The sequence below is a fragment of the Echeneis naucrates genome, chromosome 11 (genome assembly GCF_900963305.1).
Source record: "Echeneis naucrates chromosome 11, fEcheNa1.1, whole genome shotgun sequence".
Taxonomy (NCBI): Eukaryota; Metazoa; Chordata; class Actinopteri; order Carangiformes; family Echeneidae; genus Echeneis; species Echeneis naucrates.
The window spans coordinates 10,992,348-11,011,485 of NC_042521.1; the positions used below are offsets into that span (position 1 = coordinate 10,992,348).

At 42.4% G+C, this 19,138-nt stretch overlaps 1 protein-coding gene across 1 annotated transcript; it reads right to left on the reverse strand.

The window, feature by feature from the left end:
- Positions 1 to 1,041: 1,041 nt before the first annotated feature.
- On the reverse strand, positions 1,042 to 15,425 carry itgb8 (integrin, beta 8). Its single transcript, XM_029514046.1, has 16 exons — positions 14,854 to 15,425; positions 13,792 to 13,877; positions 11,839 to 12,010; positions 11,596 to 11,702; positions 11,135 to 11,274; positions 10,574 to 10,739; positions 9,583 to 9,741; positions 9,291 to 9,386; positions 8,941 to 9,033; positions 7,702 to 7,842; positions 5,990 to 6,410; positions 5,639 to 5,861; positions 5,436 to 5,539; positions 4,754 to 4,870; positions 3,603 to 3,766; positions 1,042 to 2,726 (listed from the first exon to the last, which is right to left on the reverse strand). Exons 1-16 carry the CDS (start codon positions 14,945 to 14,947, stop codon positions 2,598 to 2,600), a joined length of 2,412 nt encoding a protein of 803 aa, XP_029369906.1. The 5' UTR covers positions 14,948 to 15,425; the 3' UTR covers positions 1,042 to 2,597.
- Positions 15,426 to 19,138: the final 3,713 nt, after the last annotated feature.

A 19,138-nucleotide genomic window follows, 5' to 3' on the forward strand; every position in this document is an offset into this window, starting at 1 on the left:
TTTTTCACCATCACATTTTTTTTATTCAAGGTTTTGCCGTTTCAGCTTATATAAAATAGATTTCGTTGAAACAAATTCTTATGCTTGATCTCTGCTGCGTTAATCATTGTTAAAGCAGCATAATTTTCGCATTTTCCTTTTCTTGTTGGGCCTGGCAGACATTGTATGTATTGTCTGTATTTGAGTGTTTCCCAAGAATTACAACTTGGCATATACAACGGAGTAAAACATTTATATCTAAAATGTAACTAGTCTAACCAGACTAAGAAGTAAGCAGCCCTACTAAGCTTTTCTGTCAGGGCACTGAAGTCATTCAGCTTTTTTCAAAGACCTGGTAGGATTGGATGAATTTATTTCTGGTGTAGTTCTAGACTTTGTTAGAACAGATATGTGCTATTATATCTTATAAATTTATAACTTGAAGTAACAGCTGTAATTAGTTTTAGCTGATTTCTAAAATTGTTTTGCCTGATCAAAGTTACTTTAGCTCTGCTCAGCACTTGTGAGAAAGAATTATATGAAGCTTAGTTGTCATTGCATTTGCTCTTTTATTGGAATGTCAACAGAGATACTAAAATTGCTACAAATGTTTACAGTGAGTAGCAAAACTTGTTTCAGTTGCCTAAGTGTGCATCTCCACCTAGTGTTCAGATTATAAAGGCACCTGTTTTCTGGACCACATGGCTTGTGGATCCGAAAGGTGTGACTAACAGTGGATGGTCACGCCTTCATCTTTTGTGCATTTTATTGCAACACGAACATTAGCAAAAAAAAAAGAAGAAAGAAGGTTTCCAATTAATACAAATCCTTAATCTAATTTCAAAACACTGACAGTGTATTTCAGGCTAGCTTGAGACACTCGTCTTTCTTCATTTAAGTTTTTCCAATATAGCTGACAACATGAAATTTCAGGCTTTTGATTGGTTTGGTAAAAATCTGTGTAATAATAATAATAATAATGACAATAATAATAATAATCTGTGTAACTGCAGAATTGTCAGTATGAAAGAGTGACACAACACAAAAACATCTGAAACAACATGAATCAAAACATCTTGCATGTTTATTATGATGAATTTACTCATGCTACACAATTACTCACATGAAATGATGACAAACTACACAGAAAAGTGCTGTCTTACCGAACCAAGTGCTCAGTAAAATGAGATGATCGTTACTTTATTGCTGAATCATTCCCCAGGTAAGAGAAGTAGACTACTCTTCATCAACATAAACAATACTTAGAAGCCTCATCAAGAAATTGCATAATTAACAAATCCAGACAAGAAAAAAGATAAAATATTAATAAATTATCATTAGTGTTCCTGACTTACAGAGAAGTAAAGCAGCTATTGCTGTAAACAATGTTGTGTTAAATACCAAAAATAAAAAATAAAAATAATAAACAGGGTTAGGCAAGTAAAAGTCTCACAAGATGCCATGCAACTGGCACTCTGGACTGCATGAGGACTGTGAGGAGGGTAACCGTTGTCCAATCTCAGTACCTGCAGACCTTTCACACCTTTGTCTCAGAGAAAATAGTTTTTCTGAATACTAATAGTCTGCCTGATCAGCTGAGGCCTGCACACACAGCTCAGCCCCTGCAATAGAGGTTTATGTTCAGGTGAGTGATGGTTCAATTGCCATTATCAGTGTGTCTGTATTTTACATATGGACTTTAAGTCCATTGCTATTCCAGTGTTGTGGTTCTGTAACATTAGCTTCAAATTGCATTTTTTGGTTTTGTAACATTAGCTTCAAATTGCATTTTGATGCCCTCTAATGCCCAACATGTAGCAAACAAATCATTTTTGACTCATCATTCCTGCTGTTTCCCCAGAGACCCCAGTTTTCAGTAGTTCAATGCAACACAATTGTTCTAGTGCAATTCTAGCCACATTACAACATAAGAAACAATGTAAGATATTATATACTTATGATAGCAAAAAAAACAAACAAACATTGTAAGATCATATACTCCAGAAATGATTGAAATGCTAATCGAAGTATGAAGGAACAAAGAGTCACTTGTATGCTTTATGAATTAAATTCCAACACAAGACAGCTGAGGTCAGTAATGTGCACAGTAATATTTTAGAGAAAATGTTGTATGTCTTGCTGGCCACAAGAGGGAACACTAAGACAGTGAGACAGTACAGTTGACATGTCACACAGTCACGAGCCCTCAACATGTAGTGTTTTTACTGTAAAATAAATAAAAAGCCTAGATAGAGCATAAATGCATCTACCTGAACCACATACACTCATACTCACCTGCACACACACTAACACATGTCCATAAGTTAGAGCAGGAATTGCTGCATGGCTAAAAAAGCGAGGAATGATAACCCTTTGGGTACAGCAGGACTTGTGCTCTTTGCTTCATTTTGATTTCCACTGGCCACATTAGTCACACAGTCCATGAAAGTCTGGTTGGTTCATTTTACAAATGTGAGTCCATGAAAGTTTAGTTTACCATTCTATCCATGCAGCTGGTCGAAGGTTTATGAAGGTTAGGAGACAGATTTCAAAGCCTTGAGTCCAACTCTTCTTCTTTGTATCTCTGCTGGCTTGCTTCGGTCCTTTCTTTCTTCTGCCTAGTACTGCCAAGGGTCACCAAGTGGCATCTTGGGAACCTGAATGTGCATCTCCACAGGGCAGTCAGGTGGATGGTCCCGCCTGTAGGTAACTGTCTTCTCATTGGTTGTAGGGATGTATGACAGATCCTGAAAAGTGTTGGATGCATGCAGTCAGTAATACATAGTGTTGTGTCACTTCATAAGGGAGATTGGCATAATACATCACCTTGCTCTGTACCTGAAACTTTACACATATGAGTATAGTTGGGGGCTTTCATATTTTTTGCCAACATGAATATAATAAGATAAAAAATTCTACACTATTTGGTAACTTTTTCACATTTGATAAAGTTCCTCTGATGCCAAAAAGGATGTGGAACAACGGTCATCACAAACTGTGTAGTGTTGCTGGTGCTTATAAATTGAATGTGCCATCTGTACAGAGCCCCTTCGATATTTAGGTGATTTCATGAACATTCAATGTAAGAAGTGAATGACAACAGTTTGTTATATTATGCAATCCTTGAGGAAGTAGATGTAGCTTTTCAAAACTGGCAAAAATCCCAGACTGTGTAAAATCTGCAGCACATTTCCTCTGAAAGTGCTATTTTACAGTGGAATCATGGTCATGTGTGTCAAGTATAATCTGTGGTGTTGTTATGATGACAATAAATGAAGAATATCCACGTGCTGAAAAATTCAATCCAGTTTGAAAGTTCCCCATTTGGTCATATTTCCATCATTTCCTTCTTCTTCCCTCAAGTGCTGTACATCACTGTCAGGTTACAAATTCGGACGTTGTGCATTGTGAGCTGGGAGTTGAGGGGAAATGTAACATTCAGATGTAGCTCTAACAGCAGTTTCAAATTTCTCACTAGTGGACAGTTCACATCATTAAGCATATCCTATGGAATTAAGTGGCCTCTAAAGCTTGTGCGGGCTCTAGGGAGACTTCAGCCTCCCTCCATTAAACTGCTGCAGTGATGATGATACTTCCAGTGCATGTGACTGCTGAGAACTAACCTTTCCAGTGCAGTGATAGACTCCATCTTCGGCAGCACCCCCTGGTGACCAGCCTTTTTTCTGTAGAACCAACCGGGACATGGCAACCACCACCAGACCACACAGCACTGTTAGAGCACACACACTGAGGAACGTTCCCACCAGGCGGCTACTGCTGGCACACTCTGTGAAAGCATGCATAATACATAATTCAATTTCTCAGCTTTTTCCATATTTGTGATCACTACATTGATATATGTTGCTAAAACTAGCCTAGTACCACTTTTTTTCTGAAACTAAAACTAAACTAAACCATTTACTGTTCAATACCAAAGAGCTTGTTTTAACTACTTCCTAAGTACTGAGCAACAAGAAATGATTCCTGTGTTACCAAAGAAGAATAAACTACTTTCCATTGTATTAATTTAATTTTCTTTAACTTTTTCTAACACTATTAACTATGCACCACAGACATACACAAACATACAAACATACACACACACGTACGCACGCACGCACTCGCACAAACACACTGACACACAGCTTGGCTGGAAGCTGCTGTGCCAGTGCTCCTGTACTGAATAGAGTACTGAAGAGGGCCGTGTATCTGCTAGAGAGCATGTGTGGATGACGGGTTCATCGCTTAACACAAAGAGCCCAAACACTTCTCTGACATTTTGTAACAGGGTTACCATGGAGACCTGGCTCCTGCTGCACCCAGGAGGGGTGGGTGTGAGCAGGAAGAGAGAGTCCCCTTGGGCTGAAGGGGGTTGTTGGGACAAGGCGAGAGAAGGGGGAGTAGGGCAGCACAATGAGCAGCGCTGTTCCAAAAATTGGGAAGGCGGGAACAAACTGTTACACTTGGATGTGCAATTACGTGTGTGTGTATAACCCAGGGCATGCGTGAAATTGTGGGTTTTAAATTATGTGTTGGTTTGTGTGTGTGTGCATTGACATACCCGGTCTTGTGTTAATGTGAAGCTGGATCTGACCAGCTGAGAAAATCAAGAAATTGACTTGGGAACCGAAGGGAAATGTAAAACACAGCTGTAACACTGACAGCAGACTTGCTGACTCAAATACACTGGGGTGTGGTAGTGCAGCAAAGGTAGCAAAGGAAGCAAAGGAAGTGACCTTGAATGTGTGTGTGTCTGTGTGTGTTGACATCATACCTGGTCTTGTGCTAATGTGAAGCTGGGGCTGACCAGACTGTGAGCTGGTTTGAAAGCGATAGCGACAGCTGTCATTACTGATGTACATACACTGAATCCACATCTCCCCTGTGTGCCCTGAGAGAGAGAGAGAGAGAGAGAGAGAGAGAGAGAGAGAGAGAGAGAGAGAGAGAGAGAGAGAGAGAGAGAGAGAGAGAGGATTGGTTTTCCATGTGTCATTTGACAGATGTCAGTGGTAGAGACACATCTGCAAAATAGTCTCCTGCCTAGAGTTATCAGCTAAAAGTACTCTGGGTGTAAACCTGGTGTGTGTTCCCTGCTCAACACAAAAGGCAAACAAAGCTAAGCCCCTTTCATGCTGGTCAGAAAACCCACTAGCATTTGGCTTTTGAAGCAATGAATGGGTAATCAAGATTCACTAACCCTAACCCTTCCCTCCATAGAAGGAAGGGACACTGCATCTCTGTGTCACCAGCTGGGTTCTTTGTTACAGCTCTTTGAAGCTCAAATGGGGCTCATGCTTTGAATTAACAATACCAGCCCTCATGTTGTGTCACATTAAGTCAAGTCAACTCTCCATATATCCCTATTTCTAGCCCTATCCTCAAAAACACACAAATGGTGCAAAGCCCATGTGCAAATTTGTGCCTAAAACAAATTCTATAGCCTAAACTCAGTTTACCTGATACATCATCTGTGTAGCCGACCAATGGGGCACATGTACTGTTGCAGTGAGCTGTCTCTTTTTGAGTGAAGCCATGAGACTGGTGGCAGTCCACACACTTCCTACAAAAGAGGGAAAAAAAGCAATGTGTCATCTTCAATTACAAATAGTTTTGTTGGTCCATCATGCTTTGTGGTGGTCAAACAAAAACGGACAAGTACCAGTTTGATTGGCAGGTGCTTTGGCAAGCAGGACATCTCTCACAGTGGTCTCCAGAGTATTGAGGGTCATCACACACACACTTGCCACACACGCATCTTCCCCGCCCGCTGCATACCAAGCCGCTGGGTGATTGGCAGGTAGCTTTGGAGATGGGACAAGTGCAGCTATCCCCCATCCAGCCATCCTCACAAGCACATTCACCCGACACACAAACACCCCTTCCTGGAGTGGACAGAAGGACATTACAGACAAGAATTAGAACATCTAAAATGTGTCTTTTGTAATAAATAGTTTGGCATAACTGTATATATTTATATAATATTTTCATTTTGAAAGTGTGTCCTCTTTACCCCCACACAGGATTCCCCCTTCATATGAGCAGGAGAAGTCGTCTCTCTCACAGTATTGACCGTACACTGTTCCAAGCTTGGTCTGGTCGCACACACACTGTCCACATTCACACACGCCCCGACCACTGCAGTCCATATCAGAACCCTGGGCCCTGCATTTCCAGTTTGAATCTCTGTCTGAGTCGTTAATCAGTCCATGATCTGGCCTCTGTTGTTGATTGGCGCCAACCGCCGTCCCTGTACATGGTGATTGGCTGTTGTCATGACAGCGCCTTGTTGATCCACAACTGCAGTGACATTTAGAGTGAATCCTAATGACTGTAGATTCATTGTAACCCACAGGGCGAACCACCACTTGCACATCTTCATCTTCACCATCATCAGAGCAAGACTTTAAGCCGATAGTGATATTGAAGTAAACCTGCATGAGAAGACAAAGATGTTGGTAACAGTTACTTGTAAGTGCTTGTAAAGCAGATTTGCTGGTCCATCAATAAAATAAGTAGGTGCACATGGTAAACTTTAAAGCTGCTACTAATTAGCATGTGAGCTTTGTTATTGTGCCTCACAAGAGCCTAAATGACGTGCTGGCAATGTCTCTGGATAAGTAGATTTTTATTTTTTATGAAGTTGCAGTTAAATCACATGATACGTGGGAGGAAATCATATTTAAATTGCTGTTTTCTTTTAAAAAGGGGAAAGATTCTCAAATTAACTTGCATGAAAAGTTAAAAACATCACAGAAGAACAGATTGCTGGTTCGTTGTTTAACAAATATTTCTACAGAACATGTTCCCCATGAAACTTCAGCTCTAAGAGGAACAACATTAAACACAATACTTCTCATTGCGTAATTATAGCTGTTACAGATAAGGCATGACTAGTGAGATAACGACCTTGATTCTAGCAAAAAAATATTCTGTTGATGTGCTTTGTGGGGAACAATGTGCACACCAAAGCTCTGAATTAACAGTCAGGTTGTTTACTTGATTTGTATCACACCTTTCTGGTAAGCGTGGGTACTTTCCATAATTCACTTTAATCCACATGCAGATTAAATGGCTGAACGTCACTCATTTTCTACAATGGGACTGACAGAGCTGAGATTAAGGAGCTTTGTGCTTGAAAAAGTTGAGAGCCCAAAAATGTTAATGAGGAGGAGTGTCTCACAGGCAATTTAGGGAGTGAACAAAAAGAACATTTTCAAATGGAGTCAAAATGCTCCAGTTGGTGGCCATTGACCTCCTATATAGTGTAGCACTCAAATGTCTTGTTTCAGTGGGGCGCTACATAGGACTCTTTTAATGTGGTAGATAAATGGTTCAGGTATTAAAGCAGTGGATGTCCAACAAACCCTCTATAAATTAATATAAATGTCGTAATAGTTTGCATGATAGTTCTCATAGTAGGAAAGGTTGGGATTTGGTGGGGAAAAGTTCTTGAAATCACATGAAAATGTTTTCCTGGTAAATACAGCCTTTAATCCGCTCAGTTCGGATTATTTACCAAATCTTTCCTGTGACATAAAGCTCTCAGTGATGTCTCGTGGGTATTTGTATGAGTCAGAGTAATCCAAGCCAACCAAACGTCCTTTGACATTGCAAGGATCAAGGATTCAAATATTTCAAGATAGTTTTGAATAACATTTGGGTAAAGTTTTGTCACTCTCATACTGTGTGCTGAATTGTGTGTGTGTGTGTGCGCGTATGTACCGTCTGATTGGGCTGCACCCCTGAGCAGCTCTGGTCCCTGATAGTGGACCCGTCAGGACAGACAGGAGACACAGACACCCAGTACCTGCTGACTGCCTTGTCCTCCACTGACACCACCACTGCTACCTCCGACAACAACCTCTGGGTGGAGAGAAGGAGGGAGGAAATGAACAAGCAAATGTACTACCTGATATGAATCAGTTCCTCTAAGCCAGTGATACTGCTGAGCAAAGGGAATGTGGGAAAAGATAAAAGAGACTGAGAAGAACAACGGCAATTTAAATTTTAATTAACATAATCTATGACAGCGAAAAGTAATTAAGTAGGAAAGTAATGAGACAGAAAAAGGACTGTGATTAATTTGAGTTGCCACACGTCCCCAGAAAGCCCTCATTGATGTGCTGTCTTTCTTCCTGACATACAGGGGGCTTGCTGGGAACAAGGAGGTGGGGCCAAAAATAGCATCTTACTATGGGTCCATGATCAGGACACATGGTTTCCATGGAGATCTGATAGCTATAATAATGCCAGCTTCTGTTTGAGCTCTGCTGCTTGTGCATGCATACAGTATGTGTGTGTGCATATGTGCGTTTATGTGTGACTTTGCACCCAGATTTGTGAATTCGGCAGATTCTCGAAGCAAACAATGGAGTGCTGTGCCTGATGCAAGATTATAGCCTTGACTGCTGCCAACTGAACAAACGCTTTGAGTCTCACGCACACACAGATGGACAGGAGGCCTTACCCCTACATAACCTCCTGTTCTTGTCTGTGTTTTTCTGTATCATTAGAATTTCAGCAACTAAAATGATCTCCCATCATCTGTTTTCCTAACTAGAGAATTGAAAAATGTTACAAGTGTCATTTAAACCTAAAATCCCCAAACATATGTAGCCAAAGCTGGAGGCAATGCTGAAAAACACTGTCCTATATCTAATTCACAACCATTTTCTGCAAACAGGAATGTGTTATTGGTCAGCTTACATGATCAAACAAGGCCAAAAGAAAACCCAAGCTCATGTTGACTCAGCAGATCAGTTGACTAATTTCTCAAAAACCCAAACTGCGTGGGCTCATGTATTCAGCTCATGCTGTGCTTTTGTACTCCTCTCTCCAACCTTTTACTTGTCCCTGTTGTCTTAAGGACTGAAAATATACTGTGAGAAAACAGAAGGATCTAAAAGCAAGAAAGACCTTATTCTCCAAATTTGTGGAGGAAGGAGGTATAGTGTTCTGTACCTTGTATGCGTCCACCACTAGCTCTATTAGGTTTGGAGCCTGGAAGAGGCCTAACTTTCCCAGGTAGGAACCAGGCAGCAAGCGTACCAACTCCTAAAGAGGAAAAGGGAGTGAGGGCAAAGAAATACTTTTGAAATACTTTTAAATTTGATCCCCAATAATATTTGGAAAAAAAAAACAACCAAAATTTCCAAGAGCACTACAAGCCAAACATGCCATGCAATCCCTGTACTATTCATATAGCATCATTTGGTCTGAAGTAGAGACATAAACCTTGCTTCTCTCAGAGATTTTTTTTCTGTTATGAAGCTATACTGCCTGATTTTCAGTGCATGTATGGGAGAGATTACCTCGTACCACTGGTACTGCTGCTTCTCCACAGCAAAGATGGAGTATATATGGTTTTCAAGCAGCTTATCAGACAACTGACCCAAACTGGGATGGTCCTGAGAAAGAAACATCAACAAACTGAATTACATATCATTTCTTTAGGTGTCATACCAACTTTAAGAAGTTGTTAGTGTACAGTTAAATTAGTATATCTTAAAAAAATCTCTCTTTTTTTTTTTTTTTTTTTAAGTGTCAGGTTCAAGCAAAAATCTAAGGCTTCCCTGCTGAATGTGATCTGTGTGCAGCTCTCACCATCCTGGTGCTTCCTGTATATATGTTGTTCTCCAGGTGGCAAAGGCCATCATGGGGTGTGACAATCCCAGCCAGCCGGCTATCCAGGGCTAAATGAGATGGCTGGTCAGTCATCAGGAGCAGCAGTCGTTTGGCATCAGCACGCCAGCCCACTGCACTCTGAACCAGAGAAACCAGAAAAAAGGTGTCTTACAATGCTTTGCTGAAAACTCAATGAACCCAATTTATATCTTATTTGAACCAGGTGCCTCTGAGTTTCTGATTTTGCAGAAGAGTTTCACAAATGATGTCATTGTCTTGTATCGCCCACACTCACAGAAGCTGATGTGACAAAAATATTTTAAAAATTTATATGTGGTAAGAAACTGCACATTAAGCCTTGTTACTCATCTGAACTATATTAGTTACCATAGTGATCAGCTCTTTCTGTAATGCCCAAATAAAAGAAAAGCAGCAGAAATTCTTCCATCAGCCACAGAGTCTCCCTGTTTAGTGACTCGTCACAGACGCTGTGGGAAAAATGGGCCTGTGTATGCACGTGTGGGTATTTAAGGAAACCCAAGAGCTTATAAGTAGGCCTGATATAATGGGGAGTCTATTTGTAGATACATGACCACCACGGTGATTCCCTGCAGACTGGTTACTCAGGGCCCCCCTGCCTGGTGTGAATCACAGCCCTCCTGCAGCTATAGTATGAGCTGTGGCTGTGTGTGTGTTGATGTGCCATACCCCAGCACTGGTGTCATAAAATAGCGGGATTCCAGCAGTGTTATCTTCTGCTGAGTCATCCTGCTACCATTCTCCCAGAATAAAAGAATTACCACCAAATTTGGACCAAACACCTTTCTAAGAATTTATTTATGAATGTATGTATTTAAGAAACTTGAGGAAATTAAAACTTTCCTTGAGGAAAATAAAATCAGTAAATGTTGTTAGCTCTCTTTCCTGTTTCACCCTGCAGCCCCAGATCCCAGCATCTGTAGCCACACACCTGGCAGACAGCAGCTTGCAGCATAGCATCCAGCCCTCCTTCCGGTGTGTCCATGTTTCCAGAGATACGCTGGCGTTTGATCACCCTTGTGAACTCAGTCATGTTTCCCGTCATACTCAGAACATGGTGGAAGCCATGGGCAGGACGACAGCGGATCTCGTAATCACTGGTGAGAGGCAGCATCAGTTCAAGAGCAGACAAAGATTTTAATGCAACACTTAGGAATGCAGCGCTCCAAAACAACCACCAGAGTAAACAAACACTAAAAGCCTTTCTGTAGTCTCAGTCTCAGAGCACAGTTCATCATCAAAACAATGTTGCCATAAACATCTGATGACTCTCCCTGAGTCACACAAACTAACAGCATGTAAAGGAAGCTGCTTGGTTGGATATGTCAGTTAATAATCATTTGTTTTTCTGAATAAAGAAAATGTTATCTAAGGGATATGCTAAGCCGGCCTTTAAAAGTGCTATCCTATTCATAGCAAGAACTTTAGCTAAATCAGCTCAACCTAGTTTTTTCAGCAATCAATAATGTAACCCGCTAATTCCGGGTCTAACCTGCAGGGGTTGTTGATCTTGGAGGGATGGACGTTGATGTAAGGGGAGACTGGTTTGTCCACAAATGAACCAAAACCCAGCCAAAGGTCTGAGGACTGCTCCGTCATACGTAGAGACAGAGCTACACCCACTGTCTTCAGCTAGACCACAGACAGCAGAGTAGAGTGGGAAAAGTACGTAGGAACAAAGACAAATTCCAAATCAGATCAATATGACACAGCAGAGATTCCTCTTTTAAAGAATATAAACTATAAAGATGTTTGCTCCGCTTCTGCCATTTATTCCACATCAAATATGCAGCTAGTCATCTCATAAAAACCAGGAAACTAATACAGAATCATTATGTGTGTTAAGAGGTACTAGGTCTTTAAATAATGCACTCTGTCTTTAAGAAAAAAGTGAACTGTTTAAGCACTAACTCACTGAAAGGAACAGTGATGGCTGAAAGATTCAACACATACATGATCGAGATTCTCCTGCATGGATGCCGATACATCCACCAGATAGTACAGATCCACAGGGTAACGGTCCAGCTGCTTCACAGCCACTATGACACTAGCCTCTGCACCTAAGAACACACACACACAAACATACACATATATATATATAACATATATGTACAGTTAACTCTAAATGTAACCTCTGCAGTTTTAACAAATGTGATTTGTCATATTTGAGGCATAGACATGTCATTTGTTTTCTACCTGGTCTGAGGGTGATGCCGACATCTCCTGGGGATACTTGCGTGCTGCTGATAGTTGCATCAACCTTGACCTTGACCTCCATCTGCTCCATGAACTCTGGTCTACAGCCTCTTCTGAGCAGGTTCACAGGCAGGTCACAGCGCATACCTGGCCACAATCCATCCTGAAAGTCCTACAGACATCACACAAGTTCATGAGGGGTTAGGAGCAATATTTATTTTTATGACATATTTGCATTTTTCCATTTTATAATCACAAATTCATGCACAGGAAAGAAAGCAAAGCAAATGAAATGAGGAAGTCAGACATGGAAAAAAGCAGTGGGCAGACTGGTGAAGATGTTATCCCTGTTGTTATCATGTGTCAGGAATGAGAAGTAGCAACAAGAAAACAAGTAGGTCAAGTTGAATGCCATATTGTCTCACGTCAACGGCAGTAATACTGAGGAATCTGAAGCTGTCCAATCTCTTGTGTTTTCTACTTTATGTAGCTTTAATCCCTTCATTTGTCCAAATGTCACATCTGGCTGAAGGGCTGTTTAAAATTGAACTTCCCAGCACTCCTGTTCAACAGCTGTATACTTTCACCTACCGGTTTTGTTGTGTGGTGTTTTGTCTGAGTGATTTAACACTGGTTCAACTCAGACAAGAAAGCAGGACAAATTGAAACTGGTTTCAACATTTCCCACTTTGGTTTCATTTTTAATTTCTTTCTGTTCTATGCTGTATTGAATTAAATAGTGAAAGAACCATTATAGTTTAATGCTGTGGTTCTGACATTACTCTTTAGTTCCTAATATCCTGTTAGTGTTTACTCATCCATGTCCTCATGTACTCTCTGTGTATCTCATCACTGAGGACAGAGAATTCAAATCTAAGAGGCAGACCTGACATTTGATCGTTCACTTGGATTTTTCTTTCTTAGTGTAATACAGTTTGATATAATCAGCACTGTGTGGAATGAATCTGGATACACTGTAGATAACCTCTCCTCTGCCTAATAGCCAGCAGCTGAAAAAATACAGTAAAAAAGTGTCATATCTTGCAGCTTTAAAATGGATTATCGACCTTTAGTACTTCAGCTTGTGGGAAACATTCACGAATCCAGTAGAATGGACTACAAACATAGAAGACTATTAAATCTGTGTATTTACAACATGTCATGGGCCTGATTAGTATGAGCCCATTTAAAGAGTGTGATATAACCAACAAGATCACACAGATGAGGACAAAAAATAGTACAGCTGTAAAGCAGCCCCCATTAGATCTGAATATGAAGCCGAACATGCAACCATAGGTTGAACCTGAAAGCTCTAATGATTTCAGGGTATTTATGGCAGTGCCTGAGGCTATATAATTTGTACCAACCCTGAATCTCCAAAAAATTCAAAGAGGCTTCCCGGTACTTCCCTGATACAATTTCCCTCCTTAGCTGGCATTAAATGAAAGTGTCAGGATGTGAATGTGTGCATTGATGAAGTCTACCTGCCTGAGGGACAGAGAACATGACCCTGTGAGCGTGTGTGTGTGTGTGTAGGACATGGAAAGTTTGAATGCTTTCTCAGACCAGTGAGCAGGGACCGCCTTGTGATGTCAGATAAGGTTAGGGTTCACAGGGTGGGAAACCACCTGAAGTCTGTAAACACACACATGTTGATACTTTGGTAAAGCCACAGATTTTCTCTATGGGTGTGTGTGTGTGTGTCTGGGAGGTGTCACAGCTTTTAAAAGCTAATTTAGGATGAGCTCTGATACCCAGAAAGCAAGGACAGACACAGACAAACACAAGTGGGTGGAAATTTTCCCACACAGACACCAGACAGGTCATAGGGCAGGGCTCAAAGCTCAAACAAACACATTATATTCCCATCTGTAAATGTCATGAAATCTTTGGTGTGTGACGTCTGTTCCCATCTTTCTTTCTCTCTGCCATACACACTCTATACTTCCTCACCTCCTTGAAGCACCAGGCACACTGTGGTCCATGCCTGAGACACTCTGAGCAAGAAGTGATGCCAGGAGACCGACATGCACTGTCACCTGAAGAAAAGAGAAGAAGAGCAGAGCAGAGCAGAGCAGAGAAGAGACAGGTAAATTGGTCATTACCACAAGCAAGAACATGCATGTCAACACTTAGTAACAATGCAGCCAAAGCCCCTGTGGATATTTAGAGATCTCACACACACTTTTGATGATGCAGCACCACTTATCATTGCATATAAACTTATTCAACATGTTGTGAAGACAATGGCTGGGAGTGTGGGAACAGGTGCTTGAGCGGTTGAAATGGTGCAATTGATCATTTCCCACACTCATACTCTGATAAACAAGCACAAGGGGCACAGCGCTGTCAGCCAAGTGTTGTATATGTGGAAATTTGTCCGCAAATCAGCCTTGCCGCAAGATCCTTTTCTGCTGCATCAGCCGATTAAGATGTAGAATGAAAACTTTAGTTGTCAACAAAAGGCACAAAATGTACCCTGGGCTTAATGTAGTGGGATGAATGAGTCAGTGAAATGAATTATCTGCTGAAATCCAATTTTCCAGAGCCACTTCAGTGAGATCCAGGGCTGGAATGTAGGACAAAGAAAGGCTGCAGGTCCCAGCATCGCTAACAAGCAGCTGTGACCCAATTAACACTCCTGGCCTCTGGCAAAGCCCTTAATAGGTGAAGCATTTAACTTCCATTTGTATCTGATCAATAGAGGCTGAAAGGATGGTTGATGTGGCACCACAGATGGCAGCAAAGGGCACCCAGACAGACTGGCTTTACCTGTTTCCCCTCAAACCTGATGTGTGATCAAATAAGACAACTTTGAAGCTTTTATGTTGATTGTGGGGAAATGTAACCACAGAATGAGGCTTTGGGGCATTTAGAGGACCCATCGACCTCCTGCAGAGAGCACAGATGATGCCGGATGGGGCTGATGCTGCGCAGCGATGGTTTCGGTCTGACACAAGATGCGGGCTAATTGCTGGAGTATGATGTAATTGGCCCTAATGAAACTCCACTCACCGGCTCTGAATGCTTGTGAGCAGACAGCGACCACCAGCCAGAGGAGCAGGACACACAGGGAGACGCTGCCGTATGTGCGGAGCCAGGAAGTCATATTATCCTATCCACACAACGAGGAGGCAGGGGAGCATAAACCGAAGCCTGCGGCTACCGGAGACGAATCGGGAGAGACCGGAGACCGCGCGAACAAAAGCCGGGACTGCCGCGCTGAGCCGCGGGGCATTGTGGTTCACCCAAATAACCTTCTAATCCCGGAGAGGTGTTCACATCGCCGGGTCGGATCAGCTTACAAGCGCGCTCCCCCGCGGACCAGGAGAGGAGGTGAAACAGTCGGTAGCGTCGACAGCGGCCGCGGCGCACGTCGCTCCCTCCACTGCCATCCAGCCACAGGTGAGACACGGAGACGTGTCCACGCGTGGCGCCACGATGGACCTCCTCTCACAGCTGACGGTGGAGTTTCATCCCGGGACGGAGCGGAGCAGAGCTGCTCATACACTCACACTCGCACACGAATGCATAAGAGTCGGGTACGGAGTGCAGACGCAGCGTTCAGCCGGTGCGCGCCAACATGCCGCCTGAACGTCCCGCACCGACGGCAGCGGAGGGGCCGGGTTTTAACCGCCGCTCTGACTCAGGCAGGCGGTGTCATGGAAACGACGCTGCACCGAGAGAGAGAGTGAGCGAGCGAAGGAGGGGAGAGAGACAAATAAGGAGAGAGGGAGAGAGAGGGGGGGGGGGGGGCATAAAGTGCTTACTACGAGGAGTCGAGGTGGGGTGCATTCCTAGTGAACCGTGGCCTTGAATTGAGCACTAATGTTTATATTGCTCCTTCAGGGAGTCTTTAACAGCACTGAGGGCTCGTGTGTGTGTGTGTGTGTGGGGGGGGGGGGTGGATGGATGATGGGGGCAAAGGAGAAGAGGGGGTGGGGGCTCATGCAGAGGGGTTCACAAACTGGTGCTACAGGAGGATGAGGAGGAGGAGGGGGATTTGGGTCCATTGTGCACAGATTCCAATGACATGGAGTAACCTCGCCTCGCCGGCTGCTCCGCTGAGAAAGGGCCAAACACTTACCAAACAACTCCACATTTTAAGCCAGGGGAAAAACAGACAACGCAATGACAAAAGGCACAAAGGTCTACCGTCTTTGGCGTGACGGCCTCGTCGGTAGAGGTCTTAGCAGATAGAACAGATTTGCCTGGCATCCAGCCTTACACACAGTGATTGTGAGCATGGCAACAATCAGAGCCTTGCACAGCGGTAAGCTCACCCTGCACACATAGACACACACACACAGTCCCTTATCTTCACTGTCTGACCCCAGGAGCCTGGGGCCGGGCCAACTACACTTTTTCTCTCATTCATTCACAAAATTTGTCAAAAGGGAATTTTTTTTATGCATTGCCAAGGCCTCCCCATCAGTGCCCTTGTAACAGTCACTCTCAATTATGGTAATGAAGCAAACAAACACCACATTGTTTTCTAAGTTTGTGAAATATCTTGTGAAATACAGGTTCCTTAGTGTGTCTCTGCTCTGGGAGCTGTGTGTAATAGGAGGGTAGGTGTGGGGTCTAAAGGACAAAATATGGATCTGTTCATTGTTGAGCAAACTTGATAATGGACTCTAGTGTAAACACTCCTTCAAGCTTGTCAATACTGGTCAGCATCAGCATCTTGATGACAGTTGTCATCCATGTAAAACTGACACAAAACACTCTTCTCCTCTTGTCATTCCTCCCCCACCTTTCCAACCTCCCTGCCCTTGACCCTCTTTTCGCTTTCTCTCCCCACAGTGTGTTTGTGTTAGCAGTCTGCTGGGCTTTCCATCACGCTGGTCTGGTCGCATCACTCTCCAGCCACACACACACACCCACACACATACACACACTACTGAACCGTCACTCGCTTTCAAACACCTTTCCATGTTGCTTTCCAAATTGCCATTCAAACTAGACTCATCTCATTGATTTTCTCCCACACTCCCCTTTCAGCCCCTCATTCTTTGAATAAGTTGATGTGAGGACAAAATAGGGGTCAAAGGTGGGACCTGAGTGGGCATTCACATGAATAGATACACAAAGTAGTGGGTTATTCAGAGAAATCTGCTATTGGGGAAATCTTTTCTTTCTTTGACTTAATGTCAGTGTGTGGGCTGGAGCCAAACAACCACACAATTATAAGATATTTTGCTTTTACACTCTAAAAATAATTGTCTTCAATTGGTTGCAAACAACTGTCTGAATTCCCCTCTCATGCTATATGTCAACATTTGGATTTTGTTGAACTGAAATCCCCCTTATCAGAGTAATATCACTACCCTACACCTACTTGACAACTGTTCTACAGCACACATACATACACACACAGACAGTAAAAGTTAAGACAGTTAACAGTCTTGTTAAGTTTAATATCAAGGGGAGGTTAGTGTCAAATTTCCACTTCAGAAAAATCTCCACCTACCAATTTAAGAACGAGGCATTTGTGATTTATGTTTCACTACTGCAATTGTTCAGCATCACCCGCAATTCATTTTGTGAGTATATGAAAGTCTAAAATTAGCCCAGAGGAACATTTCTGTGTTCCTGTTTCTGCATGTGTATTTATGTATTTCTAGTGATGCAGTTAAAGAGTCCCTCTGAGGAAACTCGACAAAGAACTGAAATTTTTGAGGTGCGCGTTAAGAGCATTTGTTAGTCATATTAAATGGTTAGAGCCTTCATGTTTCTATTGTCACCACTTCACTATTTTGGATCTCACAATAGGAACAATCTGCAAGTTGTTGTGTGAAACAGATAGCCAGTTGTTTAACACTAATCTGGTTTTGGTCATCACCCTGCAAGGATTCTCATAAAATATGTGCAATTACTCAGATGTTTGCAGATGTGGTCAATTTTTATTCATAAAAATGTCACCTTGGGATACATAGCAAAAAGCCAAAGTATTTCAAAGTCAAAAACCAACAATACTTAAAGTTGACCTTTCATTGCTTTTCAAAACCTGTTTCTCTAAGGCCCAGGTCTTCCTGAGTTGGTCAGGATCTCAAAAAACAGGAGAGGATACAGTACATTTTCTGAGGTTGGTGTATTGACAAAGAAAATAAACTACAGTGCTTGTGTTCGTCATAATGAGAGGGCAGTTCAGCCAGTGCAACTGTGTGGATCACTTATGTGTATGTAATGGTTCTTGGACAGAAATTATGAATGAGCACAGTGGAGTGAACTTTGTCAGGCTTCAGACTTCTAACAAGACAAAACTTTTTTGTCAGATCTCTGCTGGTGTTCAGCCTCAAGGTTTATTCATTCCAATTGCACCCCCCCCCCTCACATATTTGGGTGGAGAAATCAAAAACAGGAAAGTTTCTCACTGCAAGTAAGATTCGTTCTCCTGACTTGTAACACGTGTAGTGCAGCTGCAGTTTGTTTGTCTATTGGGAAACAGAAGTGCATCTGCTCTTCATGAATAATGGCCTTTTTGCCGTTCATCACAGAAAGAATAGTCTACAGAAAAAAAACGTTGGAGAAGAAATGTACAAAATACTATAAATACTAGGGATGAGCGAGTACTCTGGGCGGGACTTAAACCAGAAGTGGGCGTGGTTTATAAAAGTCGTATTTTTAAGCCTGAAATTGATATGGGTGGATCATAAGTTGCTATATTTATTGTTCGCCTCAGTATATTTTTATTTACAGCTGAATTTGTCGTTCACCAAGGTAAGAAGAGCGAGCCGACCGGAAAAGAAACGCGATGCGGGCCGTATGCAGCCCTGTCTGTCACACAAACACCGCTTCTATTACAAATCAAGTCTTTACCCCATAACCCCATAAAGTGGGACAGATTTGAAACGTTTAGGTTGCAAAAAGATATTTTAAAATAATGATGTAGTAGTTTGGATGTAGCCTAAATTTTCATCGCTGTTAGGTTAAATTATAATCTTACCGGGGTACTCGATCAGGTAGTTGTAAATATCGATGTGTGTCACCTCCGGCCGTTCAGTGGGATCATTTCTCCATAAAAATGAAGGAAAACAGAAGGGACAATGAGAAAGACCCACATGTATGAGTTTTTCATTGTACTGTTTTTTCTCCGGTGCAGCTAGCGTGTTAAAATAGTCATCTGACATGTTAAAATAATGTTTTAAGCTAACTACTGCACAGGATTTTAGATTGTGCTGCCAATTGGGTTCCCTTCCGGTGGGCGTGGCTTTCGGAGTATGACGCGTTTCTCTCTGTCCTATCACAGGACGCCCTGAGGAGGCTTTTCCTTCAGCTCAGCAGGATATTGACTTCT

What these genes read in the sequence shown, in the direction of transcription:
- itgb8 (XM_029514046.1), bottom strand. Translation starts at nt 14,947, where the DNA reads ATGACTTCCTGGCTCCGCACATACGGCAGCGTCTCCCTGTGTGTCCTG. An exon ending in ATACAGGAAGCACCAGGATG is followed by an intron (nt 9,387 to 9,582) that starts GTGAGAGCTGCA and finishes TTTCTTTCTCAG; the next exon opens with GACCATCCCAGTTTGGGTCA. An exon ending in AGCAGTACCAGTGGTACGAG is followed by an intron (nt 9,034 to 9,290) that starts GTAATCTCTCCC and finishes TTTCCTCTTTAG; the next exon opens with GAGTTGGTACGCTTGCTGCC.